This window comes from Rhodamnia argentea, chromosome 4, assembly GCF_020921035.1.
Source record: "Rhodamnia argentea isolate NSW1041297 chromosome 4, ASM2092103v1, whole genome shotgun sequence".
Taxonomy (NCBI): domain Eukaryota; kingdom Viridiplantae; phylum Streptophyta; class Magnoliopsida; order Myrtales; family Myrtaceae; genus Rhodamnia; species Rhodamnia argentea.
This window is the reverse complement of record NC_063153.1, coordinates 26670083-26692206: the sequence shown is the minus strand read 5'-3', so window position 1 is coordinate 26692206 and position 22124 is coordinate 26670083. Positions and strand designations below refer to the sequence as shown.

Below are 22124 nucleotides of genomic sequence, written 5' to 3'. Positions count from 1 at the left end.
CAAATCATAATATAAAATTTAGCAAGTTAACGAATAGATTTATGAAAATATGTGATAGAATCTTCTTGATGAGCTTTCATACATTTAAGGGTTAATACAAAAAAAATTTCAAACTGGTACATTCGTGATAAATTTTCTTCAAATTATTTTTTTATCATAAAAATCCAAATTGTTAAACATGTGACAGTATACATGATAAGTTTACCCTCTGTTAATTTTCACTCAATTTTACCGTCGAATCGATGAACTTGATAACACGTGATAATTAACGGGTGTACCGGTTTGGGGTTTTAACCCTCTGTTTATCACAGACGTATCAATTTGAGGGTTTTCGTATCATTAAACTAAATTAATGAAAACTAACAAAAGATAAATTTGACATAGATATATCATTTTAAGGATTTTGATAATAAAAAAATAATTTGAAGTATATTTATCACGAATGTACTAGTTTAAAATTTTGTAAGATAAAAAAATTAATTTGGATGTGGATTTATTATAAATATATTAATTTAAAAATTTTCGTGATATAATTCTTAAATTTAACTATGAAAAGAAAAATCCTTGTAAAATGGGACAAGGAGGGGCAAAGGAGCAATATCGGATAATTTCTTGCCCCCGCAAAGCGTTGTCGGTGATTTTTTGGCCATTTTGGCCTTTCGGGAAGGGAACCTTTTGACTAAAATCTAGCCGACATCATAGAAAAACATACGCTAAAAAGCATTGGCAGCTGGCAGGTCTTCTTTCCACGTTACGATGACCCACCCACCTTCTTTTTCTTTGCTTTTCTTTGCTTTTTTTCCTTATCATTATCACTATTGCAAATTTCTTTTCTTTATTTATTTTTGGTCGAAATGCAAATTTATATTCCACAAGGAATGAATGGGTTAATTATTTCGATAGTTTCCCTTATACTTGATTTTTTTTTTTGGCCAGCAGCATTTGAGAAATAATCCACGAAACAATTTCAATATTTTCTGTGGATTTTTCAACGAGAATTTATAAATCGACATGATTTTACCTTTTATTTTGATTATAATTGCTTGCAATATTTGCATTTTCTTTGGATTCTGTTGAAAAGGATGTCCGCTTTCACTTTGTAAGGTTGAAGTTTTGATATACGAAGCACCGACACGTTGAATAGGTCCGGATGCGGACGTTCGACCCGCGTCCAACACGTGATTAATGTGTGGAAGCGCAGATCTGGAGGTCGGAAATAAAGGGGGAAGAGGAGGAAAAGGTTGCCTGCATTTCGGACCATGGTAGGGGGAGAGAGCAGCAACGAGCGAGTCGGTGGGGAAGGAGGGAGGCAGTGATGGAGCGAGCCAGTACCAGAAGATGGGCTCCGTGTATACCAGAGGACAGCCAAAATCTCGGTAGTCGTGTTGTTTCGTGAGACGGAGACGCGAGAGAGAGAGAGAGAGAGAGATGTGAGGCGAGTGAGAGATTTTTTTTTTTTTTAAGGTAAAGATAGAGACGAAGCTGATAGAGAGGAGAAAATATTAGGTGCTCCTTGAGTGCCACGTCATCTCTAAGACACCTCATTCAATGAACGACACGTGTTCAGCGGGGGCCCACATTTCCGATTTTTTTAAAATCTGTTTTTCTCTCACATTTTTTTTTCCGTAAACACCCCCACGGCCTACACTCTCTCCCTCTTCAAGTGACAGGATCCCTCACCTTCATCTTTTTTTTTTTTTTTTTTTCGTGCCCGAATCTGTGGCCAGCGGCGAGGGAGTGGGCGGCGAGGGAGCCGGTGGCAAGGGAGCCGCGGGCTGAGCCACTGAGATCGCGGGAGGCAAGGCCGAGTACTTGAACAGAGATTAGAAGAGAGAGATCGGGGGCAGCGAGAAGAGATTTTGCAAAAACTTGGAGAGAGAAAGTGGGCCGTGAGCTGCAAACGGGCGCGAGGGCCCCCGCCTCGGCCTCTCCGCCCCGCGTCCTCGCCGCCCGCGATCTCGGCCGCTCAGCTCGCGGCTCTCTCGTCGCCCGCCGCAGACGGGTGCAAGGTCGCTTCAGCCGCGATGAGCGGCGATCTCGAACGCGAAGGTCGCCCTCAACACATCTTGACCCCCGCCGCCGTGCCCTCGCCGCCCGCGATTTCGGCGGCTCAGCCCGCGGCTCCCTTGCGGCCGGCTGTTGGTTGAAGATGTGAAGATGAAGGTGAGGGGACTGATTAGTGTGAAGGAGGCTTTGCTCCCGGAGGGTGTCCTGGGTGGCCCGCCGTAGGCCGTGGTTGCCCCCCCTCTCCGTTCGACGGCGGCGCCTATGATTTCGCCGCCCAGAAATGCCGTCCTACGTTTTGCAGAAACTTGGAGAGAGAGGGGGGTGGCTGTGGGGGTGTTTACGGAAAGAAAAATGTGAGAGAAAAACAGATTTTAAAAAATCTGAAATGTGGGCTTCGCTGGACACGTGTCGATCATTAAATGAAGTGTCTTAGAGATGACGTGGCACTCCAGGAGCACCCAATATTTTCTCGATAGAGAGAGCCGCCGGACGCGGACGTTCGCTTCACACTCTCTCTCCTCTATCTTTGCTTTTTGATACGCTTCATCACCAACCCCCAATAGCTTGGCCATCGTGTCATTTGGTCGGTCCATAGAACTTGCGAGGCAATAACTTAATGTTGACTAGACTTGTTCGGGGGTGAGGTCAAGAGAGGGAAATTAATGAATATTTTTATTTATAATTCTATAAAAGTAAGGCAAATTCTAAAAAATATGAATTTTTCCTTGATATATATATCTTGTACAACATGTCCCACCGTATCAAAATTCTCTATTTTTTAGAAATGACATGACGTGTTGCGTCGCATGTCTCATATCCGTGTCAGTGCTACTTAGGCTTCGTTTGGTCGTTCGTATAAAACTCGGGATAAGATATGTTTTATCATATTCCGTGTTTGATAGGTGTTCTGGATAGTATAATATCGGATATAGATGGGATATAACCCGAATAAAAAAATCCGAGGGAAGGGGGTAGGATAAGGTCGGATAGAATTTCTCTTATTCATCATATAAAGCTAACTTTTAGAATAATGATAACTTTCTTGTCTCGTTTGTTTCTATTTTCATTTTTTTTTTTTTTTGCAAAGAGATTTGAAAATCTAATAAAATATGCATAATTTTTTTTTGTGTATGAGAACGTTATTTTTATAGTAATAAGATCAGAATATTTCATGAACATCACGTAGAGGCATATATGTCATTTATATTGATATACGCTTTCCACCAAATGCGGGATATGATAGGATATAAGAATATCCGACTTTAAATCAGCAATTTACCAAACAATGGATAGGATATGGCCAAATCCCTAGATTTCTTATCCTATCCTATTCAATCCTATCTTGATCGGAAATCCCGACGACCAAACGCAGCCTTAGAGTTTGGTAGGAAGGTGGAGATTAGATACAATCAACTGTAATAAATATAATAAAATTAATGTATATTAAGCGATATCACCAAATCATGATATAACATTTAGCAGGTTAATAAATAAATTCATAAAATCATGTTGATTTATATATTCTCGTTGAAAAATCCACAGAAAATATTGAAATTGTGGTCTTGGATTATTTCTCAAATGCTGCTGGCCAAAAAAGAATCATTTATCAGGGGAACTATCGAAACAATTAACCCATTCATTTCTTGTGGAAAAGAAAAGTGCATTTTGACAAAAAAAAATAAAGAAAAGAAATGTGCAAAAGTGATAATGATAAGGAAAAAAAGCAAAAAAAAAAAAAAGAAAAGCGCAAAGGAAAAAAAGGTGGGCGGGTCATCGTAATGTGGAAAGAAGACCTGCCAATTCTTTTTAGCGTGCTTTTCTATGATGTCGGCTACATTTTAGTCAAAAGATTCCCTTCCCTAAAGGAAAAAAATCACTGGCAACGCTTTGCGGTGGCAAGAAATTATTGGTTATTACTCCTTTGCCCCTCCTTGTCCCATTTTACAACGATTTTCTTTTCATAGTTAAATTTAAAAGTTTTATCACGAAAAATTTCAAATTAATATATTTATAATAAATCCGAACCCAAACTAATTTTTTTATCTTAAAAAATTTTAAACTAATACATTCATGATATATATACTTCAAATTATTTTTTTATTACCAAAATTCATAAAATTGTACATCTATGTCAAATTTATCCTTCATTAGTTTTCATTAATTTAGATTAATACTACAAAAAATCTCAAACTGATACATCCGTAATAAACAGAGGGTTAAAACCCCAGACTAGTACACCTGTTAATTGTCACGTGTAATCAAACTCGATAATTTGAAGGTAAAATTGAACAAAAATTAAAAGATGGTAAATTTATCACGTGTACTATCACATGTTTACCAATTTAGATTTTTATGATAAAAAAAATAATTTGGGGTAAATTTATTACGGATTTACTAATTTCAGATTTTTTGTGTATTAACCCTTAAATGTATGAAAGTTCGTCAAGAAGATTCTATCGCCCTTGTTTATATTTCAATTTATTCCTTCTTAACTATAAAAATAAAAATGAACTAGGCTAGAGCCTGAACATTGGCATGGCCCGCTATTACTAGCGAGCCGGGCTTGGCACAAGCCCTAACTATGAGGGGTTGTGCTGAGCTCGAACCCAAGAGGGCCGGTCCGTGTGGGATAGGACGACCAATTATCGAAAAAAATATCAAAAAAGTCTCAAACTTATTGCACTTTTGTCAATTCAATTCTAGACCTTTTAATTTTTCCAATTCAGTCCTAAACCTTTTACGGTTGTGTCAATTCAATCCTAAATCGTTTTTTTCCGCCAATTTAGTCTTAAATCTTTTGCATTTGTACTAATTCAGTCCATTGAACCAACTTTGGTTGGTCGACGCCGACGTGGATGCCGATCGGTGATGACGTGAACATCGGCGACGACGTGAACAATTTTTAATAATATTTTAATATTTTTTGAATTATTTTTTATTTTTATTTTTCTTTCCTTTTTTTTTCCTTTCTTCTACCTCCAATCGGTTCTTGCTGGCAACCAGCCGGAGGCTCAAGCTAGTGAGGTCAACCTCACCAACCTCGAGCGAGCCTCACCAACATAGGGAGAGTGCCAATTTGGGCGAGGTCGGCCTCCCCTAGATCCGCCCTGGGCGTGGCTCACCGGAGTTGATAGCGAACATCGGAATGGAAATTTGGGATCTGTAGTAACTCTGCATCTCCACCCATTGAAGAGAAATAGGGCTGTCAAAAAAACCCGCGCCAGCCTTGCTTGATCGGACTCGACTCGAAAATTTAGGGAATTTTTGGGTCGAACATTGGTACTGTTTTAATATGGGCCACTACAATGAGACTAACTCAGACCTAAAACTTAAAAAGTCCATCACAAAAAGAGAGTGTAAATTGATGTCGTATTGACAAGGCGGTAGGGCCGTGCGGCTGCGATTACGGTAGCGGTAGCCGCTGCTGTTGGGGGAGGTGGAACAAGACCTGGGAGGCTGGGGACTTGACAGCGACGCCATGCTAGCGGATGCCGCCCTTACAGGAAACCTCGTGGGTGTGGTCGTCGTCCCCGGCGATCGTGGTGGGCGGCCTTCGGGAGACGTCCCACGTCAATGTGGCAACGAGGATCCGCCCCACCATCACCGTGGAGAGGACCAACAAGAGCCCACTGCCCAAGCTACTACCCAACATCAGCCCATATGCCTTGACCTCCAGGTAGATCGTCGTCATGGTCCCCCATATGCCTTGACCTCCAAGTAGATCAAGGCATACGGGCTCCACCACCACGTCCAACACCGCCATATCGGTCTTCCATTTCCCCAATACGTCCTTCTTTTCGGGTTCTTCGAGCGGAGCGACTGGAATCAATGGGGGGCAGTGTGTGAGTAATGACTAAGGGTTTCTGTTCTCGAAAATCGTAGCCGGGAATAGAAATGCAAAAAATTGTTTATGTTCCAAATATGTTCCTAGCAACGGAAACGTTACCATACACAACCTAATCTAATAGAGAGACCGAGGAAGAAGAAGAAGAAGAAGAAGAAGAAGAAGAAGAAGAGGTGAAGTGAATTTAAGGTGAGACTTTGGAGTTTGACCTTATCTTCACCTTTTCTTTATTTGCTTTACTTTTTTTTTTTTTTTGGTCAAATTCTTTGCTTTGCTTACAAAGGGAAAACTTGGGGAGGAGGAGGTGGTATTAAGGATCCTGAATTATATGCTGGATGTATTTTTTTTTTCGGTCAAAATATCTTGAATGTATTTAAAAAAAAGAAAAGAAAGGAGCCACCGACCCAGCCCGGCCCGAATATCTTGTATGATTCAGGTATCGAGTCGGCCAGGGCCGGGCCGATCTTGGCTCTAATTAGTTTCGGGCCAAGTTGAGCATATATCAGACCCGACCCGACTCGGCCCATTGACACCCGTGAAGAAAAGGCCCAAAATTTCTGCACCATTCGATTCATCAAAACTGCCATCCCCACTTCATATCTGTTTTCTTCTCAGTTTCCATCTTTGGCATATCTCTTTCCAAAAAATCTTTCCGTGTCTTTTTCGTTTTTCCCCCTTTCTTTTCCAAAGCACGCACCGATTTTTCTTCTATGCACACACCGTCCACTGCTTTCTCTCCATTCCTTGCTCATCTCGGCCTCCATCTCTATCTACCACACGCACTCTCTTCTTCTACCCTTCTTTTTTTCTTTTTTCTTTTTTGGTTTTGGCTCTTCCACTATTTGGGCGTCCTCGCCTAGATCGGGACTTCTGCCCAGTGCCGGCGAGGCTTGACCCCACTAGTGGCTGGCGAGGACGACCTCGCCGGCCCTAGCCTTTGGCCGGTCGCCGACGGAGGACATCAACAAAGAAAAGAGAAAGAAAAACAAGAAGAAAAAAAATAATTCGAAAGTATTAAAATATTAATAAAAAGCGTCCACATCATCGCCGGCCGACATCCACGTCGGCGTCGATCCGCCAAAGTTGGCTTGATGGTGTGAATTGACGTAAATGCAAAAATTTTATGATTGAATTGACATAACAAAAAGGTTCACAACTGAATTGACATAAATGTAAAAGATTTAGGGTCGAATCGGCAAAATTAAAATGCTTAGGATTGAATTGGTAAAAATACAATAGATTTATAATTTTTTAATTTTTTTTACAATTTTCCCCCCATTTACCATGCTTAGGTAGGGGTTTATTAATAAACATATTAGAAAAAGTAAGAAGCTTAAATTCAAGTCTTTCCAAGCTAAAGAGTTTGAAAGGTAAAGCATGAGTATGATGAGTCAAATTCAGACTTTGAGAAAGAAAATTCTGATATCCAATTGCCGATGTAGTATATAAACTGAAGTTATGGTCTTGGTAATCAACAAAAGAAACATGTGATACGAAGTACCTGAGTTAGAAAAAGAACGAAGACAAAGAGGGATATTATAGAATCTGGGGGAGAATCATGAAGGTTGTTAGTTCTGATCTTGGAGTCAACGCGTCGGTGGAAAATCGGCAGCATTATAGAATCATGGCCAGCAAGCATGATGACCATTTTGGTGGGTCCTCTTGAACGATGGTTTTCATCACTTTTTTTTTTTTTTTTTACGGGATAACAAAATGATAGTTTGCTGAAGTAACATGCAACAATCAAAAAGTTTAGGAACAATTATGTATCAACTTTGAATTATGGTAATTTTCGTGCAACTTTCCTGCAAATTTATAATGCGATGCCGAATTACTAAGACATTATTCCCAAGGAGATTCTGGAGAGTTTAGCAATATCGAGTGTGGTAACATGAGAAGCCTGTCAAAATATATGTCTCGAGTTTGAGTTCGTTGGATAAAAATCGGCTCGAATAAGTATAGTTCTTGATCGCGGAATTAAAAGAAAAGAAAAGAAAAGAAAAGAAACGTATGGGAAAAGTAAAGTCCATATTCGCTCCGATCAAGAACTATAGCATATGGGTTGACCCGATAATACAAGTTTCCTAATCCATGCGGAGTCGGCCAAGATTTCAAAAAGTCCAACGAGGAGTTGAGGTACTGGACATGTGATTATCTGCCAAGATAAGAACAAAAGTCAAAAGGAAAGTCGAGCTCCCATGTTTGTTTTTGAAATATACGGAAATATATTTCTCCATGTTGAAGTCGGTGGATAAGAAGAACGAACAGTAAAACCCAAGCTGGGTTGGTCTCCTTTTTCAAATTCGGTCAACTTGAATATATTGGATATATATTCTGATCGTGGCAGTGCAAGCGAGAACATTGTTGTTGACGTGAGAGACTTCTTGAAGCGCCGTTTGTCGAGTGCTTGCTCGTGGGGTTTATTCCGTGGAATTACATCAAGTATTCAAGTGTCAAAGTCAATTAAATCTTGTGAGTCTAAAATTTCTTTTAATTCCTTTGCGAGATTGAGAGATTATTTCGTCGGGAATTGAGGGTTAAATACGTTGTGCGTTCTTGGATGTAATTGAGGCTGGAAATATCGAGAGTGTTTGAGTTACTCAAGTTTGATCTGTAATTTCAGTGTATCGTTTGTTCTATAGTGAAATTCGTTGCTGCTCTCCCCATGGACGTTAGTCTCTACGATCGAATTAGTATGTCTAGTATCCGATTTACTTTCTTATTCTGTTTATTTTATCATTCGATCGCTTGGTTCCGCACAACAAAGCCAAACTCATATATTCTAACTCATAAAAAATCTCCAACTTTTCTATCAAAATCACTCAGGAACCACATAATGTAAGGTCCATGGTTAGTGTGAGACCCAACAAAAATCCAGAAAGGGGGCTTGTGCATAAGCAAAAATATTAATTCCTAAGAGAAATCAATAATCCCCGCTAGCTCATTATCTGTCTTACTTCTTTATATAAGACATGATGAAGCTTTCCTGCATCAAACTGTTGGAACCCAGGTTGTTCGATGGCTAGTTCATCCATTTTTAGCTCGATTCTGCTGAGACTACCAACTGCCTAGAAGCCAGCTATGAAGCACCTGCAGAGATGAGCAAGGAGACACTTCAACATTGATTTCTTACACGAAGGCTCAAGACCATTTGATATCGGCAGCACGACCGTCCAATCCATGTTGAACGGCTCCAATCAGCAGTGCTCCAATAGAAGGAATCATCGTAATAAGTAGATTTGAAAAATCCCCATTTAACGACCGAAGCGCCGCATTGAGGAACTCCAGGGCATCCCGCAGTGGATAATGAGGAATTGTGTGTCTTGATCAGTTGATTCCTTGTAGTCTGCAACAAACTGTATCCGACGCGACCATGAATGAGCCAACCTCTGGTGAAAGAACACAAAAATCACTCAATTCTTAAACAAAGTAAGATAACAGAATATGGCGAAAGATTGTGAGAGCAAAACCTGCCCATCAAGAATATACTACCTCCTCTTGCAATTCTGCTTAAAGCTTTCTTCGAAAACTGCGAATAACTCGAGCCTCAGACATTCGACTGCACCGACTCATAAGACTTTTCCAGTCAGAAGGCTCTTCCAACAAAAATAGATAACTTCACGTTGACTAAATGATGCCATACTGCCGGAAGATCTATATATCGTACGACTGCTGAAGATAGGCATCGATGTCCTTAGGTAAGAACCTTCATGAGAAAGCTATTTATCCAGGTCAATTGACCAACTTTTCCATTTATTCCACATGTTGTCCAAGAGTCAACACATAACAACTTTTCATTTGCGTTTCATGAAACAATTAAATGAAGCAATTGTCCATCGCAATTGTCGCAGAACGATCTATCGTGTAATTGGAGCTTCAATACGGGCTACACCGTTGCGAGGTCGGATTGAAAGTTCGTCGTTCTGAAAGAACTTTCCTCGTGAATTGAAACGGCCTTGTTTGCGTTCTCCACTGCTCTGTGGTGGATGCTATCAATTCCAGTTTGTCTGAATGGGTATCGATTTTGGGTTTGTCTGAGTAGTACCTAGGTCGATTGGTTGATACTTCCTATTCAATCACATTAAGAAGGAACAAGGAAACCCGGCTGTTTCCCTTGCAGAGCTGACGGCGATGCTCTGTTATTTAGCGCGCGCACGTCTCAGCTTATATAAATCAGGGACGAGGATCCGCGATCCAAATGTCACAGTTGATATCCCTAATATGAACAAGACATTTGTTTTTCTATGATACTAGTAGAAAAGAACTGCTCCTGACCGAAACAGGATCAGTTATAGAACATTCCCTAGTTGTGAACGCCACATGTAATGTACTCTTTGATGTTATTCCGAGACAGCTGCATGACATCCGAACGATCGGAAAGTCTTTTCAGGGACCGTAAAATCACCCTAGCCCAGTTAATTAGTCTAGAGTTCTTTTTTTTTTGCTATTAAGAGGACAAGTTATCAACGATTCGAGTCCCAAAAGAAATCAAAAAGGGCAGGACATTGAGAGTGGAAGTCCCCTGAAACTAGTAAGTCTGGAAACACGAAGAATCAAAGTAAGAACCCCCAAGAAAGATATACCACAGTATCTCTGTATATGGTTAAGGACCGGTGGTTGACAGGCCCAGGAAAGTCAAAGCTGCCCCGACCAGACAGCTAAATATTCATGTAGATGTTAGTCTGATCCTTTGATTCGCGATTTATCATTTATGAAATTGCAGGTGTTTTGCAATGAAAACTGAAGCCCTTTAGAATGAAAATCTGTTGAAATTGTTAGGTAAGAAAAATTAATGTCCTACAACCTCTAAACAAGCTTGGCTTGTTATCGGGGAATGGGGATAGAGCATTGTCTATAACACCAAAAGATTAGGCGAACATAAGGAGCAACTGCACTTCCGTTCGAATATCAAACGTACTCCCTAGCATAAAAGGCTGTTGATGCCAACATCTTAAACACTTGGAGAAAATATATACAACAAACCCCATGTCTTGATCTTAAATTGAAGAGTATCATACCATCGAAAGGTACTAGAACATATCAGACTTCCAACTCTTTAAACTGCTACTGCCGATCGATTTACCTCTTTTTTCGGAGTTCCTGTTGATCCACCACTTCCAATGTCCTTCATTCACCAACTTAATTGGGGGACAAGTTTCATCCTCTTTCTGTTTCTCTCGCTTCTTGTTCATACTGTTTCCTTTTGCAGCTTGACGAGAGAGATGCGTATTTTCAAATCTTTACATAACAACTCGTTTACTACCATAAAGCTGATCCTCTAATCGCACTGAAGTGATAAATATGTGAGATGCGCAATCCACCTTCATAGCATTGACCACAACATTGTTGATATCTCTCAGTAGATAAATGACTCGAGTGCCTGCCCATCCAGGCTATTAAGAACCAAAAAATGCTCAAGTTAATATGGCTCTTATAATGAAGGAACCCTACCCTTTTCTCTTGTTTCAATGGACAATTTCTTGAGTCGTGGCCTCTCTTGAAGCACAAATGGCACGTGATTTCTATACCTATCCATTTGTAGATTCTTCCTCTGTTATCCTTTCCTATTTAGGCCTACCAGGCATAATCCGAGGTGTTGGTGCCACCAAAGTTTCTCTATCACTGGAAGGCCAAATGAGTGAACGGTGCACCTTATTAGCTGATGCCAAATTAGAGAACTGATTATTAGACCTATTGTCAGTTCACATAGTATCCAATTTGATACAAAGGAAGCTGTATTCGACAGACAACAGTTCAAGGAGAAAAAAAGAGAAAAAAACATGGGCAATTCGTAGGATTACTGGACTCTGGCGACCATGTTCTTCACACCAGAAACATTTTCAAGTTTGGTATCAACAGCGACCTCTATCATTCTGACAGCAAATATGACAACAGCTTAACAAAGTAAGAACCTCTGAGTTCTTTATTGACCCAACAAAGTTTAGCAGCCAATCATCGAATAGCTTCCTCTTTAGCATGATGACCATAACCTGAATCACAAACAACTCTTTCAATGAGGACTCCAAAAGACCTCCATGCAGTGCCAATTGTGATACCAAATTGAAATACAATCATCCAAATTATTGGGCACCATATCAAACTAATTGGCTAGACTTTTAGTATTTTAAAAACCTCTTAACGGACGGTTTCAGGTCTGCGATGGTTCTGTCGATTGTAATTACCACAATGTGGGATAAAAATAGGCAAGCATCCTCTGCCTTTCCAAGGATACATTGTCAGCGTTTGGAGAAGTCCAATAAACATCGAGCTCCTGATCCTTAAGTGACTTTTTTTCCTTTTAGAAGTGCCTTTTGAAAGCTCCTGATCCTTAAACATCGAGCTCCAGCTCATTTAGCATTTCTCGACATATATGATTACCTTTGGCAGTATTGTGGTTGTTACTTGTTCAAAGCCAGTATTAATTGTCCTGGGACTAACTGATCAGGGTCTACAGAAGATGACCGGAGAAGCAATTTCGCCCTCGGGTGTATCTAGAGGTATTGGTGACGATAATGGGGCCAATTCTTCAAGTTCTGATGCAGGGTACATGAAGCTTCCTCTGTTTGCTCTCCCCTTTACCGCTGCTCCTACTTTCTTTCTGAGCTTGCATCTGAAGCTTCTTATGAATCATAGCGAGTCCAAAATTAGTTTTGTTGAGCTTAATCAGGAGAAAAGTGCAGAAAATGCAAGCATTTTGGCCCGACCTAACATCGCCAAAGATAACTGTTCAAAGAATGATATGGGATTCCACACTAGCCAAGAAGCTCCATCAAGAGAGAGTCAAAACTTGTGTTGTGCTAAAGATGATCAGGCTGTTGAGCTGTTTGTTTGCAAGGGTGCAGATACGAGGACCCCTCAGGATAACCAAAGTGGTAATCTTCACACTGGCAGGATTCGCATTGCTAGTGCTGTAGATGGTGATGAGGTTGGACAGATGCAGGAAGGGCAAGGAAATTACGCAGCATCAGAAAAAAAAAGTCAAGTCCTTTGCAGAGGATCACAAATGGTGCTTTTCCCCATTATAATGAGAGCAAAAAGCCTGTTGATGATGGATCGCTGCGCAGTTTGCTGCCTACTGATATGGCTTGCGGTATGAATGGCAGCCTCGTCCCGAGTCCAGATCCCACCGCACCAAGAAGCGTATGGCATCTAAGTAGAAGTAGTTCATTTTATGGATGCTTCTCACGCGGTTGGTCAGATGCAAAATCCGATGGTTCCCTCAATAGTTTTGGCAATGGACCAAAGAAGCCGCGAACACATGTTACTTACTCATATCCTTCTGGGGTTTCAGGTTCGAGCTCAAAGCCACAGCAGAGAACAATTCCTCACAAAAGAATCAGGAGACCCAATGAAAAGAGGGCCTCAGATGTCACCCGAGTTTCTCAAAGAAACTGGGAGTTGTTATCTGCACAGGGGGTGGAGAGAGAGTGGGGCAGAGGTGGTACTTGAACTTGTTGAGAATGAGTGGAACCTTGCTGTAAAAGTTTCAGGAACCACAAAATATTCTCATGAAGCACATCAGTTTCTGCAGCCTGGGTCCACTAACAGGTATACACATGCTATGATGTGGCGAGGAGGGAAAGAGTGGGCACTCGAAAGCCAATGGGCTCTTTTCAAGGAGATGCATGAAGAGTGTTACTACCGGAACTTCCGTGCTGCATCGGTAAAAAACATTAGGATTCCTGGTGTCCACGTTGTAGAAGTTTACGATGATAATGGAATGGAGCTATCGTTTCGCAGTCCTGCTATCAACTTCCAGCAAGTTGAAACAGCTATTGAAATGGCCTTGAATCCATCTCGTGTCCTATATGACATGGACAGTGACGATGAGCAGTGGATTTCATCTTGTCAGGGTTCTACAAATGTTCATGAGAATGGCTCCGGGCACATGTCTGTGGAGATATTTGAGTGGACAATGGACATGTTCGAGAAGAAAGCTCATGCTCTACAGCGTGACCATTTCACATCTGAAGAAATAGACGACTTGAAGTTTGGCGCAGGACCAGTGGTAAGAGCTATTTATGAACATTGGCGGCAGAAGAGGCAAAAGAAAGGAATGCCATTGATTCGACATCTTCAGGTGCCTTTTAAAAACCTTTTTCTTGTCGTTCATTGATTTTGTCTAGATACACATTTATGTGAGGTGCTGCATTTAATATGGCTTTCTGCAATTTCTGTTAATCCACCATCTGGGAATGATTTCTCTCACTCGGTTTTTCCAGATAAACGTTTCCATGTTGAGATGCTCGTTTTTGTTTTAATTTGGGGTTCAGAATTGCAAGGATTGTTGGGGGGACATGTTGGTATGTGATTGCTATGTTCCTCTCCTCCATGCCTGTTTCAGAATTGTGCTATGGAATTTCGTCTGTTTGGAAATATCTGGTTTTTGTGATTTTCCTTTTTCATTCTTGCGTAATTGGTGTAGTAGAGAGGGAGGGAGGGAGGGATTTGGTCTTCAATTAACACGGCATTGAGCATTAACAACACATTGCAGTAGATTACTTGCTTATGTTTTGAGTTTATGTCCAATCAAGGAAAACTGGAGAAAACTGACGTTGGTGATTCCATGAATCACATGGATTCATTAGATTTTTGCCTGATCCAACCACTGGCTGTGGGGCCACAGATAAAGAAACAAATAGCCTTTGAAATTAACTCTCATGGATTGCTTGCTTTTTCGATCTTGTGATTCTATGTCATGGTATCTCTATTTAATTCATGCTCATGCTTTGCAGCCACCATCATGGGAAAAGTACCAGCAGCAGTTGAGAGAGCGGGGGCTAGCTTTGAATAAAGGGAACTCTGCTCCTTCTGATGGGTGTCAGAAGACCTCAGCTGCTGAAAGACCTCCCATGTTTGCTTTCTGTGTGAAACCTAGGGGTTTAGAGGTTCCTAATAAAGGCTCAAAGCAAAGGTCTCAAAAACGATTCTCAGTCACAGGGTAAAGCAATGGTTATCATGGAGATCACGACAGTTTCCATGCTTTTGGTAATGTCGTGTGAATTTCACCAAGTGCAAAACCTTTTTGGGCTATTTTTACTTGGATCCAGAATTTTGATGTCATTTTGTTTGTGTTCCTGTCAGGGAGAAGATTGAACGGACCTAGTTTTGGAGATGATAGGGCCCTCTATTTGGGACATAACTATGGGCATGTGGACAATTCTCAATTGGCACAAACATCTCCATTGGGATATTCACCACGAGATGTCCCTGGGCAGGGATATTTCCCAGTCGGCAATGATGGATTCAATCGAAATTATCCTCCGAGACAACACAGATATAAGTCAAAGAAATCTGGTGCCGTTGCATCTCCTTGACCTTTACAGATGGTCACTGCCTACGGTAGGGGAACCACAGGCAGTAAAAAGAATACCCTTCACTGGAATTCTCATCAACATTTTTCATCTGAGGGCTCTCATAGACCATCTGGTGGGCAGTGGGACCAGGTGGATATGGAGGAATATAAATTGTTGGATGCATCTGGTGCAGCGCGGTATGCGTCTAATTTAGCTAAGCTTAAGAGAGAGAGGGCGCAGAGACTTCTTTGCAAAGCAGATGTAGCAGTTCACAGAGCTGTGGTTGCTCTCATGACTGCCGAAGCGATGAAAGCGCCTTCGGAGGATAGGGATGATGGGTAGGTTTTATGAAGATTATCAGTTATTATCAGCGAACAGAATTGGTATAGTTCTCAATTTGACCCTGAAGAATGTGCAGATGGCATGAAAATGTTTCTCGGAAGCGGGAGCTGGTCCGAGATTTGTTGATGCTGGTGCGCCTTTCACCAGGCGGAGTTTTTGAAGGAAAAGTTTGCGGAGAGGGAATTAATAGAGAGATATTTGGTTGTCACATTTAAGTGTCGATATTTTGGCAGTTTTCTAGTCCATCCTTGCAATACCTTAGTGATTCCAGTAGTCTTTACACCAGCAGCAAGTGTATGCCTCATTAGTGCTGCTCGTCGTGTTTATTTTGCAAGAGCATTGTATAGAATCTTTTGCTTCCATTCTCTGTACAGTCACCCCGCCCCCCTCTATCAAATAAGAAAGGAAAAAGGAAATGAAGAGAGATTGACCAAACTAAATTGGCTTTGGTAGGAATCTGGTTGATGCTCTAGTTTCTGTTCTCCTCAGATATCCTTGTCATCCTCTGCGGCTTTGAACTGCAGAACGAGCAATCATCATGTGATAGCTTTTATCTTCTGGCCTTTTCATAGGCAATGCGTCTCTGAAGCTTATACCCTCTTTTTAACCCCTTGAGCGATTTCTGCATCCGATCTGTAGCTTTTGGGTTATGCATTCATGCTTATGCTGTTCATCATCTTCGAGCGCAGGTAGAGAACTGAGTTATTCCCTTTTAGACTGCTTATAACGTGTGCAAAGCAATGAAACGTGGAACTTGACAAAGCTCCGGTATCAGCGGCGGGGCGGTTCAGGCTGTAAGATGGTCCTCAAGTCAATACTGCCTCAATTGTGATTTTCAAGTTCTTTTTCACAAAACAGCCTCATCTTACAAGCATACCGAAGTGGAATGGAAGTCCTATCCTACCTATCTATTTGACTGAAGAGCCGGACAAGGACATGAGTAAGTTGGCCTCCCTGGATCATGACTTTTACTATAGGTCTGATACTTCAGGGATAGCGTCTCTCTCTCTCTCTCTCTCTCTCTCTCTCTCTCTGTATGAGCTGAATAACTCGGCTTTCACCGATGTATTAGTGGACAATTTTAGACTGAAATCCATCCAGTGCGAGCGATTTTTTTTCTGATATTTGATTGCTAAACGACTAGAAACTTAGCAGGCAGACCATTATTGAAGTTTTGGCTCATGCGTCCCTTTTACCAAGAATCATCAATCGAAGAACTATTATTTTCAGTCCGAAACGCATAATTCAAAGAGGTATTGCTTTCTTTGTGCAAGCTACGCTCACCCAATCATCTTACCTAGCAACCTTGTACTATTTTGCTGGCCCTACATCTTTGCTTTTGTGAGCATGGGCTATATACATGTAATTACATCTCTAACTTTCCTAGACAGTCTTTTTGCCTTTTGTTTCTCATTTAAGTTGTTGGGCACATCAAAGAGCAGCCAAGAGCATCCCATCGACTGGGGACCGGGCATGCAATTTCGCTAAACCATGTGGATATTACGGAATAATGCATGCTATGTAGCTAATCACTAAAGCTGAGAAAATGGATGATAAACCCATTTCGTTCTTCAGACTTAATTACTTGGTAAAACTGCGGTTTACCAAGCTTTGGTTCAAAAGAGATTTTCTAGAATAATTAAAGCCCAATAGGACAGTACCATGCTTATTGTTCTACTGAAATCGATAAGTTAAGAATGTTGGTAGGAGATACGATATGTATCCTATTCAATCTAATATGAAACATGGGTTTCTTGTTAGACCTAATGCACGTCGCTTTGAACATACGTATTGGGCATCTTTCTTTTTTCTTCTTTTTTTGTGTGCGTGGGTGTGTGTGTTTTTTTTTTAAGATATAGTCATTCCATTTGGTAACACGACAAATATGAGGCTTTCTTAGTAACGTGAAGCGTGTGTTTGTTTTACGAAAAATGCATGATTTGGAGAATATTTTCTTAAAAATGATGGCTTGTATCTCTTAAAATGATTAGTTAATGAAAATTTTTTTCATTACCGCCAGCAACTTATATATGAAGATTTTCATGGATGATGGAAATATTTTTCGTTCATTCATATTCGCAAGGAATGCAAGCGACTATTTTTAGGAAAATATTTTTCAACACATTCATTTTTCGCGAAATAAATGCAGCTGAAATCTCATATTTAAGTTGGATTTTTTTTTAAATATAGTGAGTCAGGACGCGTGCATTATTTTATCCATATATTCTTATTCTCTAGTTAGAAAATATTTGGGCTTCAAATAAACCTCTTCCTCGACACCAAGTCACACTTCAAACTTCTCATGCGAACTGCCTTGAGCCTCACGGGCGAAGATGGTTTGATGGGTCGAGGTCTAGACGGCGACAATGCGGATCTTGGGGTCTCGACCAAATTGGAGGTGAGGTGACGAGGTCGCTTGTTTCACGAAGCTCGTAATTGTTGTAAAGGAATCGGTATGCTGAATGGTTGGAAATTTTCCAAAAAAACAAAAAAAAAATCATACTTTTAGAATGGAAATGTTAGATTCTTTCATTCTGTCAAGAAAATTGCTGTTTTTCAGAATGGAAATTTGTAGAAATTGTTAGGTAAGAAAATTAATGTCCAGCTTCTAACACCAACAGATTAGGCAAATATAAGGCCAACTGCACTTACTTTCCAAGTATCAGACGTACTCCCAAACACAAAAAAACTGTTGCACAGAATGCTTGTGGTCTTAACAGCATCATTCCCACATCTTAAAACACTTGCAGAAAATATAAACAACACACTCCGTCTCTTGATCTTACCAACAACAGGTACTACAACATATCAGACTTCCAACTCTTCAAACAGCTACTCCTGGTCGATTTTCCTCTTTCTTGGAGATCTTATTGATCCAACACTTATAGTGTCCTTCAAATGCTCCACTGCTCGTTTCCATTTCTCTGGCTCCTTGTTCATACTGTCTTCCTTTTGCTGCTGGACGAAAGAGATGCATGCGTTCAATTCAAATCTCGAATCGTTACATAACAAATTTGTTTACTGCCGAAAAGTTGTACCTCCAATCCCACTGTAGCGATAAATATGCGAGATGCCCTTTCTACCTTCTTAGCATTGACGACAACATTGTCGGTATTTTTTAGTAGAGGAATGACTCGACTGCCTTCCCATCCATGCCATTAATAACCAAACAATGCCCAGGTTAAAATGGCTCTTATAATCATTCAAATTGATAGTCAGTTACTAAAAAGTAAGGTTAAAAGTACCTTTTGAGTGGTGGCATTATTAGGATGCCTCTCTGTGACAAGTGGATTGGTTTCCCTTTGTCTGACTATCTGTTAATCCTGTCCACTTAAGAAAGTAAACTGAGAAAACAATGACGCAAACAGAGACTAGAAACACAGAATGAAAAGAAACTCACAATTTTCTTTTGTTTCAACGGACAATTTTTGAGTTGTGCACTTGCTTGAAGCACAAATTTGCCTGTAATTTCTGTGCCTTGTCTCGACGCGTCGAATCCATTTTCAGATTCTCCTTCTTCTGTTATCCTTTTCTCTTTAGGTCTACCAGGCATAGTCCAAGGCGTTGGTGCCACCAAAAGTTCTGTATCACTGGAAGGCCAAATGAGTGAACTGATTTTTAGACCTCCTACTGTTAGTACACTTAGTTTTCGATTTGACATAGTGCAAGCTGCAATAGAAGTACGACAAATAACATTTCAAGGAGAAAAGAAAACATGGGCAATTCGTGGAATCAAGGCAGGTCATCAAAAGTATAAGAACAGGAAGTGCACCAAGCTAAACTAATCAGAGTGCAACTGGGATAATAAGCAATCTGAGGACACAAAGATTGCTACAGTTACCGACAAGGGACAGCAAAAACCAACCTCGTAAAACTTTGATCCCAAGACTTCTAACCGCAGCGGGTACAACCAATCCAAGCCTACTCTGACAGCAGCTTCCCAGGGTAAGAACCTCTAAGTTCTTCATTGACCGAAACAAAGTTTAGCAGCCAAACATCGAATAGCTTCCAATTTAGCATGAAGATCCAAACCTGAATCACAAACAACTCCCTTTGGACAAAGACTCCAAAAGACCTACATGCAGGTGCCAATTATGATGCCAAATTGAAATAAATTCGTCCTAATTGTTGAGCACTATATCAAACTAAATTGGCTAGACTTTCAGTATTTCGAAAACCTCTTAACAGACAGTTTCAGCTCTGCTTCTGTGATCATAATCAGGGCAATGTAGGACAAAAATAACCGAACATCCTTTACCTTTCCAAGGATGCACCGTCAGCATTTGGAGCAGCCAAGAAACATCGAGGTCCTGATGGCTTTGTTTCCTTTTAGAAGTGCCTTTCAAAAGCTGTTTCGGTTGCATCAGCATTTATACCACGACCAGTGGAATAATATCCAAATCCTGCCAGTGAATCAAATGAGATCAATCTAGCAATTAACATCAGCAAACTACTAATGATACCCCAAAATTTACAGATCTTGGTGAGTCAAACTCAATATTAATTTTCTTCAACTCTTCAAATCCAACTGGCAGGCATCTAACATCATCAAGCACAGGAACTTTGATCAAATTAGCGTAGTGAATTCAACTTAAGTTGCTTGTTGTGATGGAATATAGCAAGATACTTTCCATTATCATTATGTGCTATTTACATATCAGATGGAGCTTCCGGAAACGCTTCCCGTGCTTTTCTTTTCAGCAAGTAAATGCGCTAATAAGAGCTTATGTATAACATAAGGGATTATTTCACAGTGCACTCGATTATGTCAGAAGACGTTCTCGTTCATGCTCGCCATCCTGATTTCACTTGAAAGTTCAGGTAAATGACAGATGGCATTATTATCTCCACAAAATTTAACAAGTTCTTTGGGCTAATCTTATTTGCCTTGGATTCATAGTCAGCAAAATTCGAGTTACAAGTTTCTTGACTGATCCAAAAAATTCACAATGGTTTTGCTTCTGGTCTGTTTCCTACTTTATTCACGATCGATACAATTACCTGAATCAGCCAATGCAAACGATTTTGTGAGATAAAATGTGTGGAACACAATGGTTGGACAAATCTCAACCCCATTAATTCATTCTTAGGCATACCTTAGACATGCAGCCATGAACTGCGTGGTGTGCACAGAGCAAACTAAAACCTCGCATCGGAAGAACTCCACATAGTGTCCTTCATGTACCAATTCTCACCCTAGACGATTACCTTTGGCATGCTATCAAATTCCTGTGTGCATCAGTTTTTATTCAACAGTTCTGTCATTCCAGAATCAATCAAACGCAGAGAATCATTATTTTTCTTCATAGGATGAAGAATCTTACCCGAAGACTAACGACAAACGATGCACTTAGAAGGCCTTGTGATCTATATCATTTACTGGCATGATGAGCAGAAACATTTTGCCAAAGTACACACATTAACTTGCATGAACATCGCCTTCGGATTCCCTGAATTCAAGTAAGAACACTAACACTTTCAACCAGGAAGTACTAATAACAAGGTCATCATTGTCAATAGAAACAGCAAACATGAAATATATCAGAAAATTGGACAATAGATCTCGAAAGAGAAAAGGCAACTTACCTGCTAAGGATATATGGATCATCTCAACATTCTGACTCAACACTGTCGTCTTCTCCAAATTCTCTCATCAATCGATATAAGTCAAATGGCTTTTGTTTATAATTTTGATAAAGCAGAATTCCAGGTAACTCTGGTATTGTCTTAAGTGACTTGCAGCCAGAAATGTCCAATATCCTTAGGTGCTCCAATTTCTCAAGCCCCTGAAGCTCAGTTAGTTTCTCACAATTTCGCACAACCAGAGTGGACAAGTTGGTACATGATGACAAATCAGGAAAGATCTCGACCGAGGAAAATCCTGAGATGGCAATATAAAATAGAGACGTTGACTCCACAAGCCACGGGATCTCCCGAAATCCATGGCAATTTGATAGGTACAATTTCTTCAAATTACGAAAATTTGACAAGTTTGGGAAGTTTGCTAAGGAATTGCAATCCTCAATCCATAAACTTGTGCAGGATGGGAATCTCACTAGGCCCTGAATATCATGAAGGTTGTCACAACAGTTGATTGCCAACTTCTGCAAGGTATCAAAACAACATATATTTGGTAACCTTCCAAAGGAAGTGCACCCAGACAGATTTAGCACTTTCAAGAACTCCAACCCATCGAGGCCTTGAATTTCTGATAATTTTTCGCAAGATCCAACAAACAACTTCTTCAAAACCTTAGATTTTGGAAGGTTCAGCCTCTCAATTGAAACGCACTCAGAGATATCTATCTCTTCCAAGGACTCCAATGTATCGAGGCCTTGAATTTCAACCAAGCTTTTGCAATATATAGCTTTGAATATCTTCAGACCATTGGATTTTGAAAGGTTCAGCCTCTCAATTGAAGTGCACTCACAGATATCTATCTCTTTCAAGGACTCCAATGTATTGAGGCCTTGAATTTCAACCAACCTTTCGCAGTCTATAGCATGGAATATCATCAGACCCTTGGATTTTGAAAGGTCCAGCCTCTCAATTGAAGCGCACTCAGAGATATCTATCTCTTCCAAGGACTCCAACGTATCGAGGCCTTGAATTTCAACCAAGCTTTTGCAGCATGC

At 40.5% G+C, this 22124-nt stretch overlaps 2 protein-coding genes and 1 long non-coding RNA gene across 3 annotated transcripts in view; 1 reads left to right on the top strand and 2 right to left on the bottom strand.

Annotated features, from left to right (window-relative positions):
- Positions 1-11078: 11078 nt before the first annotated feature.
- On the bottom strand, positions 11079-19335 carry LOC115743499. Its single transcript, XR_004015697.2, has 3 exons — positions 18890-19335; positions 18735-18812; positions 11079-11244 (listed from the first exon to the last, which is right to left on the bottom strand). It is a non-coding gene; the product is annotated as an uncharacterized LOC115743499 (long non-coding RNA).
- LOC115743498 lies at positions 13535-15929 on the top strand. The gene is made up of 3 exons (XM_030678305.1): positions 13535-13931; positions 14587-14839; positions 14936-15929. Exons 1-2 carry the CDS (start codon positions 13572-13574, stop codon positions 14794-14796), a joined length of 570 nt encoding a protein of 189 aa, XP_030534165.1. The 5' UTR covers positions 13535-13571; the 3' UTR covers positions 14797-14839; positions 14936-15929.
- Positions 19336-21098: 1763 nt separating the features above from the next.
- The window catches only part of LOC115754015 (disease resistance protein L6-like), a 183939-nt gene continuing 182913 nt past the window's right edge, over positions 21099-22124 (bottom strand). Inside the window, exon 6 of the mRNA XM_048278108.1 lies at positions 21099-22093. Within this exon, the coding sequence (XP_048134065.1) occupies positions 21099-22093 (995 nt within the window). The remainder of the gene's footprint in view (positions 22094-22124) is intronic.